The sequence below is a fragment of the Mesoplodon mirus genome (assembly GCF_964341445.2).
Source record: "Mesoplodon mirus genome assembly, chromosome: 12".
NCBI classification, from domain to species: Eukaryota; Metazoa; Chordata; class Mammalia; order Artiodactyla; family Ziphiidae; genus Mesoplodon; species Mesoplodon mirus.
Window position 1 is genome coordinate 17,443,798 of NC_138988.1, and position 18,061 is coordinate 17,461,858.

Genomic DNA, 18,061 nt, shown 5'->3' on the forward strand with positions numbered 1-18,061 from the left:
GAGGTAAATCACATAAAAATAATGTGCTAAATTAGAAACACTGCCTTTTTACTGTCGTATTTCATAAAAACAGTTTTATTAAAACTTCACTTGCTTGTTTAATCCAGCAGTTTTTCAGTGCACACCATACTTTTATTAGAGGCCCAGCACTTCTTACGTCATATATGTCACAGGAAGTTTCATCCGAGCCATAAATCCTCATGCATGCAGCCTTTCAACGTATTTTCCCATCATCCCATAAAAGTATATTTGTGCTTTCCACAATTAACCCCTTACTGATCTCTTTCAAGTTAATCTTTAAAAGTCTTCTTTCCAGTGGTGTCTGACACTTGGAATTATATAGATATATCCATCAGGAATAAATAATACGTCTCTGTCATTTTTTTTTTTTTTTTTTTTTTGCGGTACGCGGCCCTCTCACTGTTGTGGCCTCTCCCGTTGTGGAGCACAGGCTCCGGACGCGCAGGCTCAGCGGCCGTGGCTCACGGGCCTAGCTGCTCTGCGGCATGTGGGATCCTCCCGGACTGGGGCACGAACCCGCGTCCCCTGCATCGGCAGGTGGACTCTCAACCACTGTGCCACCAGGGAAGCCCTCTGTCAATTTTTTCCCTTCGATTTCAGTTATCTTTTGCTGTGTGTCAAACCATCTCCAAGTTTGCTGTTAGAACAATGATTTATAATTCCTCATGATTCTTGAAATCAAGTGGGCTCTTCTTCCACTTGTCTCACTTGGGTTCACTCATGTGACAGCTGGGTCTAATATGTCTAAGATGGTCCCAACCATGTGTTTAGCTATTGGCGCTGGATATTGGTTGGGCCCCTCTCTCAAAGTAGGCTTTCCTGCTCCAGGAGGCTAATGTGGGCTCTTGGTATGTTTGACTTGGAGCATCAAAAGGGAAGAGTAGAAGTCAAGAGGTCCTTGAAACCTCACTCGGAAGTCACCCGGTGTCATCTCTCCTGCATGCCACTGGCCAGAATTAGTCCAAGGCCCAGCCCAGGTTTGAAGTGAGGAAATAGAGTCCCATGTCTTGGTGAAAGGAGCAGCAGAGAATTTGTGGCCATTTTTAACCCATCACAACCCCATTTTTAACTGATTCCCTCCAGTGACTCTACAGACATCCCAAAGTTTCTTCCATTGAAAACGTTTCATGCTAACACAGCTTCCCTAAATGTTGTTTTGTGGTTCAAAACTAAGTAAGTAAGAGAATGACTTGTAATGTGAAAACCGATTTAAGGACCCAAATGTGAGGGGAATGCCTCCTCTGAGGAATAATCACCTTATGTTTTATTTCAGTAAATATGATAAAGTTAGTGACCCTGGGACAAACACAAGTCTGTTGTCAGCCTTGAAGAATGGGACAGATTTTGGGGAATGGTGATGTTCCCATGGGGGCTGGGTGGGGGGAAAAGCTGTATACGGTTGTTGTCAAAGTATGCAGGTATTTTATAAAAACAGCATTTCTTTGAGAATATGCTTTGTTACAAGGAAACAGTTTGGCCCTTTTGTGTCTTTGTGGAAGTAACAAGATAAGGAACTTTCGAGACATTGTAAGAAACATGCGGAGCCCTTCAGAGGAGTAGAACCATCACCACTACGGTTAGCAAACATCTCACGTGCATCTGTTGGGCTGCCATGAGGGCTTAATTACCAGGTCTTGGAGTTTGCCTTTACCTACATCATTGTATAAGATTAAAACCAGATGAAAAGTCAAATGTTCTGTGTGGGAGAAAAATGGATGCAAAACAAGGCTTGCAAAACCCTTAAGTGCTTTATATTGCTGAAGAGTAACTGCATTGTCTCATATAAGGAAAGACCAGGAAGGTACTCTGAATGAGTGGTAGCATTGAGAAACCACAGAAGAAAGGGCTTGACGTCATAAGTACACTTTTAAAATGCATTGTATGCAGTATAAAAGACAGACTGCAATTTTTGAATTATGTTTCCTATAAAAGTACATCAGGTAAATATGTGTAATTGGAGTCCCTGGAGTTCTGGCTACAGCTCATTGTGAAGACCTTCAGAAAACTAGATTGCCTCTCTTAGGAGTAGTATGTTGATTTGAGAAGTTCTTCTTTGCCAGTGAGATGAAGCATAGTACTTACAGAGAAGGAGACACCCCACACTGTGCCAGGAGTGTGTGTAATACGTGCATATTCTGTGCAAGGAAATTAAGAGTCTCTGCTTTTCATCCAGAAGCAATTAGAGGATGTCTTTTGTGGCCGCTGGAAAACAGATGCAAGACTCCTGGAAGTCTGAAGTGTTAAATGAAGGTGGAAAATGAAAGTGGGACGCATCTCTGCGAGTCCTAGATCTTCAGGTGACGGCCCAGGCCTGGGACAGCTGAACACAGTTGATGCATTTTCATTTGTCAACATGCCTCATGGATTCCGTGACCATGTTCCCTTGAGTTTTTTGGGAGCATCAGGAAGTCATTTTGGTCCAGAAGCCCCTGTTAGAACAGTGAATTGGGTGCTGATGTTGAACACAATTTAAAAGACAAAGTTTCTTTAAACCAATAGCCATCATTTAGGGACTGGAAGGGGGGTCCCGTGTCTGGAATGCCACATGTGTTCTGCAGCTGCCCCTCTACTTAAATCCACCATGGTGGCAGGTCTCTACACAAGGAGAACGTGAAAGAAAGGCCTCCTGTCATCTCTTAGAGAAGGTAATAGTTGGGGCTTACTGGCCATCCTTTGACTCGTACTGTCCAGATTCTGTAGCGCTCTATAAAAGATGGAGAGTCGAGGGCTTCCCCGGTGGCGCAGTGGTTGAGAGTCCACCTGCCGATGCAGGGGACACGGGTTCGTGCCCCGGTCCGGGAAGATCCCACATGCCGCGGAGCGGCTGGGCCCATGAGCCATGGCCGCTGAGCCTGCGCGTCCGGAGCCTGTGCTCCGCAACGGGAGAGGCCACAACAGTGAGAGGCCTGCGTACCGCAAAAAAAAGGAAAGAAAAAAAAGATGGGGAGTTGAGACTATCACCTAGGGTTTGTTGGTGCCAAGTATCAACACATTTCCAAGTATTAGTTCAGCATTATAGGTTTAAGCCATCTGGCCAATTAAAGCAAATTTATCACTGTATTAGAGTAGATGACTGTTGGAACAAGTGACCCCAAAACTTCAGAGGCTCAGCACAATAAATATTTATTACGTATTCAAGTCAAGCGCCAGATGCAGTTTGGCAGGGGCTGGGGCCTCTGTTCTTCGCAGCAGTTTAGGAACCCAGCTTCTCCCATCTTGCAGCCCCACCTTCTGTAGGACTCCTGAATCTCTCCCCTTGGGAAGTGAGTGAGGAACCGGCAGGGGCGGTGAATCTGGGTCAGACTCAGAAGTGATGCTCATGGCTTCTGCTCACCTTCTGTTGGCCAGAACATGACCTCAGTTAACTGCAGGAGAGGCTGAAAGGCATAGTGAGCTGTGAGCATGGTCAGTGTCAGTGAGCCCTGGCAGCCTGGGCTCTGGCTCTGTGCTTGAGGACTCAGGGGGAGGGTAACTGCACCTTGGATTCTCAGATGTAGTCGCCAGTCTTAGCACCAACAATGGGGGGCTTCTCCAATGGCCCTGGGATGCTGTGCAATGAAAATGACTCTTGTCCTGTAGGAGAAATCCTCTGTCAGCATAAGATGTTTCCTGGAGAGATCAAGACCCCCATGTCCTCTACCTCTGCCACCCAGCAGAAGTAGGGCCACATGGCCGTATTCCCCTCTGGGTGCATCCCCTTTCTGGTCTCTGATGCAGTGGTTCCTGAGTGTGGAAAACATGTTTTCCTTGTGTAGAGACCTGCCATCGTGGGGGATTTAAGGACAGGGACAGCTGAAGAACATGTGTGGCATTCTAGACACAGACCCTCCTTCCAGTCTCTAAATTATGGATATTGGCTTAAAGAAACCTTTGTCTCTTAAAATAAGTGCTCAGTGCTCAGGATTAGAAGCAGCTGGAAATCTTTGCGAGGGCACAGAGGTTTCAGATGTGTCTGAGTATGTTTTCAGTGGGCATGGCCGATGATCCTGAATGACACATATCTGTCATGCTGGCAAACCACATTCTCGGAGTGTCCCCCCGGGCAGAAGTGATGCCTGGATTGTCCGAGCAGCTCTGGACCACCACACAGTTCACTTCTGGGGTCCCGTTTTGGGCACTTCTCCTCCATTTCCATCTGGGCACCCCAGCTTGCAGGCAAGCGGAAAGGACTCCCAAGAGAATTTGATAGGGAGTGGTGAATCTTGAGATTTTATTAATCAGTCCGATTTAATGAAACTTTAAACATCTCTGGGGTACACACGTGGTGCCTGCGAGTCATTAAATATAGTAAATGCTGTGACGTCAGAAATGACTTATTGTGGAGTGCAGTGCCATAGACATTTTGTATTGGTTACCATGAGCAAAAGTGACCCAGAGAAAGAAATTACAGTACTTTCATGGATTTTTTTTAAAGTCAAATGAGCATCAAAGAAAACTTCTAGCTTTTATTTCTCAGTCACATGTATCAAATTGTGTGTATCTGTCTAGATCATATCATTTTTCCTTTTATATTGATATTACATAATATATAATTATGGAGAAACCCCCAGTTCATATCCTTGTAAATTCTCCCTGTCCCCGCAGTTAAATCCTGAGCTGAGTTATTCCACAGCATAGCTGGAGTCTGCTTCGCTTGTTTGTGCTGTGTCCCACCCATGTGGGTGCACCATAAATACTGTTCTGTAATCGCCTTCAAGGTGCACATTAGGTGTGAGGGCTACACCGTAGGTAACAACAGTAGACCGTCGAAGAAATGCAGATTATAAGCGTGCGGTTACTCCAGTTCTGGACCAATAGGGAACCATCTGCCCATGTGAATTGTCAGGTGAAACTTTCACAAGATAATTTCTCCCCAGGAAGCCAGTTCTGTGGATGTATGTCTGTTTGCATTTCTTCCAAGGGCTTTTGCTTTCACTTCGAACGTATTTTAAGCATCAAGAGTAGGGTTGGGGACACGGATAGGTGGCCTATGTTGGCCTTTGCCGTTACTGGGCGCTTGCGTTACCGATGCTCTGGTTAGTCTCCATTCCACGTAGAAAGAGGAAGCTTTGGTTACTGTTATGGCATGAACGAGACCTTTTTCACACGTCTTAAGAAGGGATTGGAGTGTGAGGAAGTTAATTACTACCGTGAAGCCATTATCACTCTGCGCCGATTGAGCTCTGCTACAGTAACAGCTTTTGAAAATCTCAGCCATTTACAACAACAGGCGTCTATTTCTTGCTCTCGTGACGTAGTCCTCTCCGGTCAGCAGCAGCTCTCTTCCAGATCCTCAGCCTTCCAGAACCCAGGCTGAAGGAGTGCCCCACTACCACCTGGGACGTTGCTGGTCTCAAGGGGGAAGGGAAAGACACGGTGCAGAGCCAGGTGATGGTCCTTAATCTCCTGCTCAGAAGGGCCACACTCCCTCCCAGTCCATTTCCCTGGTGAGTGACATGAGTGAGTCTGCCGTCACCAGGACAAGGAGGGGCAGCAAATACTCTGAGCAATGGTAGAGCCTGCTGCTCTCGGCGAGGCAAGATTGATTTCCTCAGGGCTGCCCTTTGTCAGCTAGAAGGGTTCCATACTGGCCAATGGAGACTGAAGGACATGCTAGGGGGAGGGATAGACATGCACTGCTCACTCTTTGCTGATCCTCCTTGCCGTAGAGTGACCAAGAATCCTTGGTGTCACAAGGTGTCATCTGCAAGAAGTGAGGAGAAAAATAGGAAATATATGACAAGTGTGGCAAAACGGGAGCTTCCAGGGCTGCCCGGGCAAGGCCTAGGAGCCCCTGCTTTGAGGTTCACAGACTCCTTGTCAGTCTTGACCCATAATTTTTTTTTTTTTTTTTTTTTTTTTTGCGGTACGCGGGCCTCTCACTGCTGTGGCCTCTCCCGTTGTGGAGCACAGGCTCTGGACGCGCAGGCTCAGCGTTCATGGCTCACGGGCCCAGCTGCTCCGCGGCATGTGGGATCTTCCCGGACCGGGACACGAACCCGTGTCCTCTGCATCGGCAGGCGGACTCTCAACCACGGCGCCACCAGGGAAGCCCATTGACTCATAATTTTCTGAGCCACCTGAGACCTGGTCATTGTCTCTCCTGGGTTCCCGTAAATATATTCCTCTCCAACAACATCCAATCTCATGAGGCCACTGGAATGAGTCTGTTCCCTTCACCAGTGCCCTTTTAAGAGCTAAAATAAAATTAACACGTAAAAGATACGGTTAACTAGGCAGAATCCCCCTCCAAGGATCCAAAAAAGGAGAAAGGGATCTTGAAGGTCCACCAGAGACTTGGCTGAACTTGGACGAATGCGGCAGCCTGGCCAGTGGAATTGGCTTAGCTGCCCAGTAACCCAGGGGGTGGCCTTCACTGACCCACTGATTCAGACACTGCTTCCTGTTTGTCAGGCATCGTTGTAGGTACTGAGACACACAGGAGACCTGCTTTTGAGGCACTTACGTTCTAGTGGGCGTGATTGTTAATGAACTATGACTTGTATATTACTTTATTTAAAAATATGTATGTTTTGGGCTTCCATACATTAAGTGTGCTCTTGGGTCAGGTTAGGCCTCGTGGAAGAGGCGACATGGAAACAGAAACCCGGAGGAGATGAAGGTGATATTGGTGAACGATGTTCCAGAGGGAGGGAGTAGAAGGTGCGGCGTGGGGTGCCCAGCTGATTTCTTTGGTTGTCTCTCACCTGGGCTTCTCACGTTGTATAAGCAAGTTCTTTGTAAGAACTTCCCTCTTCTACTACAGAGGTAGCCATGCCTTTCACAGAGAGCGGCGGTTCCTATGGACATTTAGTGGATACTTTGCTGTGTGGCACGTGTCACCTAGGCAGTTCCAGTAAGCCACTCGTGTTACATAAAGCATTCAGGAATGTAGCCGCACACAATTCCAGGCTATTTTTTTTTGAATAAAAAAATTGCCCTTTGAGTTTATAATATACTCACGGATAGATGTTTTCTCAATTTTTTTTTTCCACTTGGGGTTGCAAATAGGTAGTGGATTGATACACGGTTAAACACTCTTGTAGTTGTGCAGCTCTATATAAATAACTGGAGGTTTGTTCTCAAAAATGGTTAGAGTGAGAGGGTGGAGGTGAAAGATTTGGGAGGAAGCTGTATCCTTCACAATCGCTCTATTGTCAAGTCAAATTAAGGCAAATACAAGTCGCAGCTGGCTTGTGCACTAATTTTGGATTCAGTTGCTTTTGCTTTAATTTTTGCCAAAAGTAAGCATTAAGGAATATGGAAACTTAAGTTCATGTAATTAGGAAAGAGAGCTGCATGAGGTTACTGGAATTTTTTTTGTAAAAGACTTCATTTCTGATCCATTTGATGTTGAATGTTTTTTCTTTCTTTGATGTTGAAATAAGAAGATTAAAATCAACTTGTTAAATGTGAAACCTCGAGCTATAAGGAAGTGTCACTGAGTAAAGGCTTCTAAAAATTTTTTTCTGGTTTGCCTTTTTAAAAATTATTATCGTTGTTGCTATTGTTATTGTTAAGAGTGATTTCACTTGCAAATCTAGTTAGGGGCCAGGTTTCTGACCTCCTCTGGCCAGAAGCACACCAGCCAGCAGTCATCACGCTGTAGGGCTGAATCATAAATTTGAAACGTGGTCAGATACACTGTTACTTGTCCCTATTTAGGTGACCGCGTTAAACCACTGACCCCCAACCAGCAGGCTTGGTACTGGATACCCAACAAATAACATAGACATCCGTATGCCACCTCAGCTGTTTCCCCAGGGCACAGTAAACCCCTCCTGCAAGGTCTGCTTTATTCTACTATCGTTTCTAGGTGGATCCTGTGGGTCAGTGGGAAGTAGGTAGGGTTTAAAGTCATACAGACTCAAGTTCGCACCCTGCCCCGGCCTGACTATCAAAACTTAGACAAGGTCTGAACTTTCCTAAGCATCTTTGTTTATCTCTTCAACCTGGGTAACGATATTACAGTCAGTTTGTAATGAGGTTCCAAATGAGGTGACTCATGGAAAGCAGTTAGCATGGTGCCTGGCACATGGTAGGTGCTCATTATTTGTTGGTCCTTTGCAAATACTGTCGAGATGGAAATGATTACTCAGGTTGCCTGACCTTTAGGGGGACTCACCTCCATAACTGGCAGGCTGTAGGTTGGATGTGGCTAAAAGAAGTATTTGGCTTATTGACCACTGTGTTTAAAAATGTTTGGAATCTGTTGCCAACATTTAAAAATCCAGAGATTTTTACAGAGACGTCTGGGTGTCTGGCTTTATTTGAAAATTGAGACTGTCTGAAAACATTGTATCTGCCCCACTCTTCCATTCAAGGCCAGCAACCAGCAGGAGCTGAGGGGTGGTGGCTTCACGCAGGGAGAATGTGTGCACCGAGCTCCTTTCTCTCCTTCTTGAGCAATGGTAGAGCCTTGCCTGCTCTCTGAGGGTACCTCAGCTCTTACCAACACCCAGTCTAGACATTAAGCTGACTGGATTCACTGAGCCAGCATGTATATTTTCTCTGTATGGCATTGAGAAGTTTGGAGGCTACATATGGGCCTTGAGATGTGTTTGGCTCTAGCAAGGAAAGCTAACCCCTTGTACACCCCTGACTGAAGAAGAGGGGTGCCTCCTTCCAGGGAGGCTATCTGTTTGATTGACAGTGCAGCTTTGTCCTCAACTAATGAAAAACGGCATTCGGGGACGGGGTTGGGACACTGGGTCAGGCAAGAAGATCAGCCCGTACAGTCATCCACTGAGTGGGGGCGGGAATAGATACACATCCAAGTCATTCTCAGTATAACAAAGGCAGACATGGTAATGACAGAGATTATGAATGGGGGAACATTGTAGTAGTACCATGAATAGAATAGGGCATAAAGCTTACAATGGAGAAATTAAGAGAAAAGGCAGGATTTAGTTGTTCCAAAACAAACAGGATAATTCATTACCAAACATATTTTGGGACAGAATCAGCGCTCTTGATTGAGTAAAGACAATTAAAAATTATAGTCCAGTAATAAAATTTTGCATTTCCCTGACTTGTTTCTCTTCAAAGCTATATCCCTTATCTGGTCTTCATCACAACCTGCTAAAGTTTTCACAGTACGGTGACAAAAGTGGTGTCAGTCGATACACTGGTCCAGTCAATGAATTCATGACATTTCTTCCTTAAAATTCCAAAGTTTTGATTGATTACATTTTGAGGTGTATAAGAAATTATTATAAATCAAAGATATCCATGATTTTCTCCCCGAGAAATAAATTTAAGACTTCTGGCTTAAATTTACTTTAAAAAGTGACATTTAATCTATATTTTTCTCACTACAATTTAATGGTCTACATGCTGCTTTAAATGACAGCTACAGTTTTGTAGGCCATTTGGTTCTTGTATTAGACCCAGATTTGGCATAACCTGGTATAGCAAGACTTTTTACGAGATCACTTTGACGATTATTTTGATTTCTTCCTTAATTCTCAAGGAACTAAGAATTACCTTGGTTTTCATAAAAACATGACTGTGTTGGCATTGATCTTGAGGTTATTGATTCTTAATAACTAGTTCTCAATTATAGCATCCATTTCTCTGAAGGATTTTGTAGGGAACCAGTAAATAATCATGTTTTTGTCATTTGGTAGAGGTCTTATGTAACCACTTAATTTTTATTGCGCTAGTATTAAGTTGTAAAAAGTGTCTACACTGTGCCCAGTAAAAGAACCAGACCTCTCTAGACATCTCTGTGGTCATTGTTCCAGCATTTCCAAGCTCACTTCAGGCTGGTAGGGTGTATGGTTGAATAGAACCTCTGCAGTGAGGTCAAACTTTGACCCCCAGAGTGTAAAGAGATTCTGTGTTCTGTGGCTTTGCATTAGGCTTTCATGGTGGTTATCAGACGTTTAAGGAATTATGCTTAAGTGAAAGGGTGAGAAGTGAAATCATGCTAATAATGATGATGATGATGTTGACAGCTAACGCTTACAGAGCTTATGTGCCAGGCCTTGGTGTAAGGGCTTGCTGTGCATGAATTCATTTCATTTTCACACCAGTCTTATGAGGAGGGTATTATTACTCTCCCCTGTTTACATATAGGGAGCCTGAGGCACAGACAGATGAAATGACTTGCCCAGTTTAGAGCATCTAGTGAAGTGGCAGGATTAGGCAACCCAGCCTGGTTGATGTTCTGAACTCCTGTGTCTGGAGAAAACAAACACACAAAGAGAAACATTTATTTTCACCTGTTGATTAATTCACTCCGGCCTGAGCAGTTCTTGAGGCAGCATGGCAGTTCTGATCTTGTGCTGTCAGGAAATGAATGAAAACGTTTTCCAGGAGTGCACTGAATAGTACTAGTTTGATGAAACTCTTCTTAAAGTATATTACTTTACTCTCCTGCTGTCTTAAAGAACAGATAGTGGCTATAATGCAAATCTTTTCCAATGGCCGTGACTCTCCCGGCAGAACAGAGAGGGGTCACTGCATCAGGTGCTTTTCTTTTACTCTTTGGAGCCCCAAACTATACTTGGGAGTTCACACATCTACAACTTTATGTTTTGTGTTTTTTTCCGGTCTTCTCCGTACTGTTAGATTTTGAGTACAAATCTCCCCCCCTCCACTTCCTCTCTCTTTCTGCTTCTCATTTTTAATGTGATATAGACAGGAAGGCAGACCAGCTGGCTTGTGGAAAGAGGGATGTGATCACCAGAAAGCAGCCCAGGTTCCGTAAGGAAAGTCAGGACCAGGCCTCATTTATTTCATTTCATTTCTTTTTTCCTTTTTGCTTTCCTCCCTTTTCTTCTTTTCCTCTTTTTTTTTCTTTCCTTTTTTTTTTTAATTGAGAATTAATGAGTAAGACTATCACGATGATATAGTTAGACCTAGGCATCTTTAAAAAAGAAAGGTTTCTTATTTTCCCAGCCAACACCCTGCCATCCCCTTGGGGACAGGCTCTGTCATACCGTTTCTGTATCTTCCTTTTCCACTTCCCATCCCTAAAGCCCCCTTGCTTATTAACAAGTTGCTTTGCAGAGGACGGACAGCATTTGGTGGCTTGAACTGGAAATGGACGGTCTGAGCTGTATTGGGTGAGGTGAGGGGCGACGGGCACCAGAGGTGGCATTGCAGACGAGCAGGGGTGTGAGATAACAGGGCGGGTGGGGAATGAGTGTAGTGAACAGCACGCAACGGAGACCACAGGCCACCTGTCTGCGTCCCCGACTAGGGATGGGTCTGTGCCCTGGCCTCAGTTCAGTTTTGTCTTCATGTCTTGGATGAGCGTTTTGATCTGCCAGTGGCGAGGGCCAGAGGCGACCATCAGAGCCCTTCGAAGGTCTCTGCCTTACAGGTCCTGAACAAGGAGTCAGAGCTCCCAGCAGCCCTTCAGGTCACGTGTGTAAGGTTCTTTAAGTCCTCATGTAGTAGGATAATAAATGAGGCCCAGTTTAGGTAGAAAGTCTCTGTGTATAATCCATTCCAGCAGAGGTGCTTAATTTGTGTTTGCACTCATGGACCCCAGGTCCAAATCCTCATTCCGCAGCCCTCATTCTAGCCATGGGGACATAAAACAAAACAAAAAGCTCTTACATATTTTTAAGTGTGTATTATTCTTGCTAGAGCTCTTTTAGTGAACATAGGTTGGTCAGAAAGTTTTCTCTCCCTTTGGGTTAGCTATTTCTTTCTTACAAGGTTTTAAAGCAATTCCTGTCAGCTGTTGTTTCAAAAAGGTTCTTGAGACTAAAAATATCCACTTTTCCTCATGGCCATCCCTCTTCCTCTCTATTCCAAAAGGCATTGATGACCTCAGTGTCAGATTGTGTGCAAGACGTACAGTCCTTTTACGGTCCCCAGTCCCATGCAAAATCCTCATTCTGTTTCATGCTATTTCACTAGTCCGTGAACATGGCTTCCTTTTGTTACTTTCTGCTGTTTGTTTTGGTCCCCACTACATGGCCCTCTTATGCTGTGAATAAAATTAAGGATGCAGCCAGAAATAGAGTGAGGAATGGCATTGAAGGTTTAAGTCAGCAGAATTTGGAATCATCCACATTACTTCATGATTATGTGTGAAAGACGGTCAGCTTTCTGAGTGATCTGAGTCCTTCCTGCATCTCTGCCCCTCCTTGGAGTAATATTGGGGCCACGTTATCCTGTCTGACTTTAACAAGAGCTCTCCTGCGTATTGCATTTACCTAATCCTTATTGATAATTGCTTGCTGCTTCCCATGCTGGCCATTATTCCAGTTGAAATGCTTTTCCCTCCAGCAGTAGTCTGCAAACTCCTTAGCAAGCTTCCCTGACCTTCAGAAGGGAGGTCATTCAGTTTCACCTTCTGAACACACTGGATAGAAAGCAGGACTGGGTGTTTGAAGAATTAACCAGCAGGTTTTAAAACCTGCTGCTAAAGAATACCCGCTTCTTAGGCAAGTCTAGGCCAGGAGGGATCCAAGGCAACCAACCACAGCCGTAATGAGTGGTCTTGCCCGCGGCCTCTTTAGTCTGTGGTGGGTGGCCCTTGACCCCAGAGCCCACTGCCCTTTGACCTTGACCTTCAAAGCTCTGAGTCAGCATGAGTGATTTGTCCAGGTCAGTTGTGTGCAGACATAAGCCTGTGGACGCTGCCTGCAAGGATGGCTCACGAATGGAGCTTGACCCCTCTGCTCATCGTGGGAGAAGAGTTGTCTGTTGTTTGTATTTTGCCCAACCCAGGTATACGGGGGTTTATTTCCGTCATTGGGTTTTTAGGTCAAGTGGTCTTTTTGTGTGGTCTGGGACATGACATGAACCATGATTATTTAGGATTCTCCTTGTCTTTCTTGTACCAGTGCTGAGTCCCCATTAACTAGAGTTCTGGTTAAAAAAAAAAAAAAATCCTTCTAATATTAGGAGTGGGCAGATTCTTTAATTAGATCAAAGAAAGACAGCCACTTTCCATGAAACAACTTTATTCATGAGTCAAAGAATTCTAAGGATATCGCAGAATGTATGATTTTTTTTTATGCCCCAGATTTGGAATTTTTGATTCTTCTTATTTTATGTAAAGAGAGCTTAGAAACTCTTAGGAAGAATAGCCCAACCTCATATGGTATCTATTGCAAATTCAAGGACCTCAGCATTTTAGCCGCCCTGTTCTTTGAAAGCACAATAGCTATTTCTGATGGTTTCTCAACATTGAATTAATGAGATCTAGGATAAAGTGTAACTTATGGCCTTAAAAATCATTTCCCGGTTCACATCCTATGGGAAGGAGAAGGAAGTGAGTAGCAGGTGCTACTTTGCTCACTTTGAGCACCTGATTAATGCCAGACCCTATGCAAGGGCTTCTCCATATATTATCTCCTTTCATCTTTATTATCCCCATTTCACAGAAGGTAAAAACTGAGGCTCAAAGGGTTTGTAGGACCAGACAGGAGAGCATCCACATCACACCATTTTTGTAATCAAATAAACACTGTTTCATGAGTATAGATTGGTTCTTACTAGGTTTATTGTGTATGTACTTTGTTTCTGACCACCCCTGCCCACTACAGGTGGATGTGAAACCCTCCCAGGAGAAATGCAGTGGAGATAATGTCCTCAGTTTATATGCTGGTGGGGCTGGGGCTCAGGAGATAGAAGTTTCCAGAGTGCTGTGAAACTTTGAGAAAGGCATTGCTAATCTTTGTAGTCCCTTATTTGTGAAGTGGGTGTAGAAATACTTCATGGATTGTTGTGAGAATACTCTGATATAATTATATTAAAGTGTATCAATTTAGTAGGTATTTATGCTGCACCTTTCAGCATGAGAGCTGTACTTGGCACTAGGTATACAGTGGCAAATAATAATAGTGCTCATTTATGAAGTGCTTATTATGTGCCAGGGGTCATTTTAAGTGCTTTACTTGCATCATCACATTGGATTTTAACCATGGAAAACAGGCAGTAGGTACTCTTAACCCTACCTCCACATAAGAGGAAGAAATCATTGCCCAGAGAGGTTAAGTAACTTGCTGAGGTCACACAGCTAGGGCATGGTGGAGTTGGGATTGGAACCCAACAGTCCACATCTAAAACCTGCATTTTAACCATGACATTATGATGTCTGTGCTCTACTGGCCTAGAGGGTCTCTGCCCTCAGGAAGCTCAGAGTCCAGTAGAGAAAGGATGAAAATAAGCAAACATAATGACAGCATGCTGCACTAAGCACTATGAAGGAAATAAACAGGATGACCCAAGTGAGAGGGGCGAATCTGGGAGGGCCTCTCAGAGGGGGTGATGTTTGAGCTGAGCTCTAGAAATAAATTGCAGTTAGCCAAGTGACAAGTGGGGAGCAGAGGGATTCAGTGGGGGCGGGACATCACGCTGAAGTCTAGAGGTGGGAAAAATCTGGATACGAGGGACTCACATAGAGTAGCTGCTCAAAATGAGTGACCAAGGTTATTGGTAAAGACTACTCTGAGCTTAAAATCTCTTCACAATCAGTTGAGTAAAGATTCTGCAGCTGCCTCTGTGGCTTTAGTGTTTTCTCTGTTTTATTACATACGTTCAATTGTATGAACATGAAAGAGATTCAGCCTTTTCATGAACGCCTATAACTGACCACATTGCGCCACGCCTCCCCACTCCCAAATGTGGGAAAACAGAAGGAAGGAGAAGTTTTGAAGTTCTGCTTCCAAATATTTCCTTAGTGGTCTTTTATGGGGCTTGGTTCCTTAGAACCTGACATATGTTCATAAAACATGATGTTCCTCTGCCTTTATATACATTCTTTTTCTTAAAAAAAAAAAAGATTTAACAGAGTCATAACTCTGAGCAAGGAAGCCCTCAAAAGAGCATCGCAATTGTAAATGCTGGAATATGCTATGCATAAAATTAATGAATGCTAATTTATTTGCTCTGCTTTTAATGGAGCAACGTCACGCAGACCACCAGAAAGGTTTCACGAAGAAACCTTCCGTGCCTACCCATACCTTTCGAATCTGCCACAGGAGGCAACATTTCTTTAAAAAACATTATTGAAATCACATATCTTTTGTCCCTCTCTGGTACATTTCACCTCCCGAGACACGCTGGCTATTTTCCCAAAATGTAAACTAGGATTATGTTCACTTTGAATTTGCATGCCTGGGTAACAGTGTCACTAACCTTTGCTATTCCTTTATAAATCGAAATTAATTAAACTAGAGCTTGCCAGTGAAAACATACCCTTCTAAATTCAGATTTTGGTTCTGTAGCCCTGTTCAGGAAAAAAAAAATCCCTTTTATTAGAAATTGCTGATCTCACATCAAAGCAACAAGAGAAGACCAAGTTCTCTTTCATTTTTAATAAAGAGGTTTTCTGATCCCCAAGGGCACACCTGACCACATTGCAGCCAGCACTGGCAGCCTGTGATGAGTGGCCCATGGAGGTCACAGCCTACTTTCGGAGGTCATGGCTTTTTCAGAACTTGGTGTGTTTAGAGGGGCTAATTTGTTAATCAGAGAAAACTTGAAATCTCCATGTGATTTCTTTTAGGCTACTGGCAGTAATACGCATCACTGAAGTTTTTAAGCCTTTTTTTAAAGACGGATTTTGAAGATCTGTAGGAGAAAGGAGTTCTGTATTATAAGAAGGAAAAATATGTACATACTTCTACTTTTACTTAAATTTCCTTTTTTTTTGGTCTCCCAGCTTCACTGTTTTCTAGTCTCCAGAAATTTTGATACATTTGCATCCTTGACTATAAGAAGGGATGGTGGTATCTAGCCCTGTCTTCTTTTTGCAGTATTTTATATTAAACTAAAAATCAGCCCTTCTAGTCCAAAAATGTTTCCCAGACTCCCAGAATAAAAGTGTCTGGTGGGGCTTCCCTGGTGGCGCAGTGGTTGAGAGTCTGCCTGCCGATGCAGGGGACGTGGATTCGTGCCCCGGTCCGGGAAGATCCCATATGCCGCGGAGCGGCTGGGCCCGTGAGCCATGGTTGCTGAGCCTGCGCGTCCGGAGCCTGTGCTCCAGAACGGGAGAGGCCACAGCAGTGAGAGGCCTGCGTACCGCAAAAAAAAAAAAAAAAAAAAAAAGTCTGGTGAACAGAAAGGTTCCAGTGAAGGGTAAGCGTGCCCTCTGGTATCTGCCCGAAAGATATAGTCCACAATACTGAAACTATTCCGTCTTGGGTTTTAAGTCCAATGAATTGACTCACAGCCTCCAAACTCCTTTTACAGAACACGTTGGATCCTTTGCCAGGATCTCAGTGAATGTGTTCCTTACTTGTTCATTTCCTGCTGCTTTTTGAAAAGCCTCCTACTTCCTTTCTGCCAGTTGCATTTGCTCACTCCTAAATGAAAGCAGCTTCAAGAAAGCACTGGCCAACATCTGAGCAATGGGAGGGCTGTGTTGTCCCGCTGTGTAATCCTGAGATTGAGGTTTGTTTTAAGCCCTTCCATCCCTGTCGTTATGCCACCAGATTTCTCTTTGGACCTTTAACCAACTGTTCTGTTGCTGTGGTCTTATTTTTCACTGATTTGAAGTGTTACAATTCATATTCTTTCATTACATTCTTTTGTACATGTCAGTAAAACACTGTTTTTCTGCAGAGAATCACTACTTGTTTCAGTTGCTGTTTGATATTTTATATTTGTGCATGTGTATGTATATATGTGTGTATATATGCATATCTTTATGCATGCATATGTATCCATATATATGCACACATACATATAGCTTTTGTAATTCATAACTACTTAAACAGTTTTAAGGTTTATTCTAAGGGGTTTTTTTTGTTTGAAGTCTATCATTTCATGTCTAAATAATGAGAATTAATTCTCTCTTTCAAATATCTCTTACCTTTTATTGCTTTTTTCTTGTCGTATTTCATTGGCTAGAACATCTTGCTCTATCACAAGAATCTAAGTTTTCATATAGACACCCGTGGTTGAGGTTTGAGTGAATTCATAGTTAGCAGCTAGGTCCTAGAGTAGCAATTCATATTATGATCATTAAACACAAAAACTGCAGTCTGATATGAATAATTCATGTCAGAGACACATATCAAAGAGCACATTTTCCACAAAGTGAAGCATTCCTCCAAAGACAACAAGGAAAAGTATTATAGTTCTTTTTATCAAATGTTAGATACCAGGTTAACAGGTAAAGATACACTGCGTTATTTGATTCTTCAAACAACTACCTGAGTAGAGGTCTTATCTTTGTGTCTGTTTTACTGCTGAGGAGACTGAGGTTTAGAAAGTAAGTAACCTGTTAAACATTACCATAGCATACTGATTAAATGCATGCCCTTCTGAGTCCAGAGCCTGCTGCCCTGCACTACTAAGATGTTTTGATGTTCATGCCTCATGTTCAAATGTCTTTTGTTTTCGTGCCAGTGACTGGAAAGTCTCAAAGTGAAAGGAACTCTACTTGTCAGAAAGTTCATATTCTGATGAATTTATTATGTTTATCTTCTCATTTAGTGTTGCTGGATATCAGTGGTCAGCAAATTTTTCCAATAAAGAGCCAGGGAATAAATATTGTAGGCTTTTGGGACTGTGCCATTTCTGTAGCAACTACCCAGCAATACTGAAATAGCCCCAAAGCAGCCGTTGACATTACCAAATGGATATGGCTGTGGTTCCAATAAAATTTTATTGATGGACACAGAAATTTCAATTTCATACATCACACACAAAATATTTTTTCCAGTCATTTAAAAGCTTGAAAGCTTTATAAAAACTGCACATGGGCCAGAGTTGGTTTACAGGCTGAGTTTGTCAACCCTACTTTACACACTTAAGTCTTAGAACTTGAGATAAATGAAGAGGTATACATGCGACCAACCCTTGTGCAAATCATTCTTCCCGTCACATTTATTTAACAAATGTTTTTGAGGGTCGACTGCTGCATGGCAGCTACGCCTTGGGCAGTAAGGATACAGAGATGAGTAAGGTGATCTTTGTTTCCAAGGAGTTTACAGTCTAGTTGGAGAGAGGGGTGAGGTAGCAGGGTGGAAGTGGTAGAAACTTCTGCATGAACAGTGGCCACGCAACATGAAAAATACTTCAGACCTAAAGCAGATTTGCATGCGATCATTGATTCCAGCAAGCTCCTGGTGAATGGTGGGCT

General features: G+C 43.5%; 1 protein-coding gene across 2 annotated transcripts in view; it reads left to right on the forward strand.

Annotated features, from left to right (window-relative positions):
- The window catches only part of PDZRN3 (PDZ domain containing ring finger 3), a 256,435-nt gene that overhangs the window by 86,050 nt on the left and 152,324 nt on the right, over window positions 1-18,061 (forward strand). Inside the window, exon 1 of one of the 2 annotated variants that reach the window (XM_082638601.1) lies at window positions 16,221-16,365. The exons of the other annotated variant lie outside the window; for it this stretch is intronic. Within the exon in view, the coding sequence (XP_082494727.1) occupies window positions 16,282-16,365 (84 nt within the window). The 5' untranslated portion in view covers window positions 16,221-16,281. Of the gene's footprint in view, window positions 1-16,220; window positions 16,366-18,061 lie in introns of those variants that run through there. 2 annotated transcript variants of the gene reach the window in all.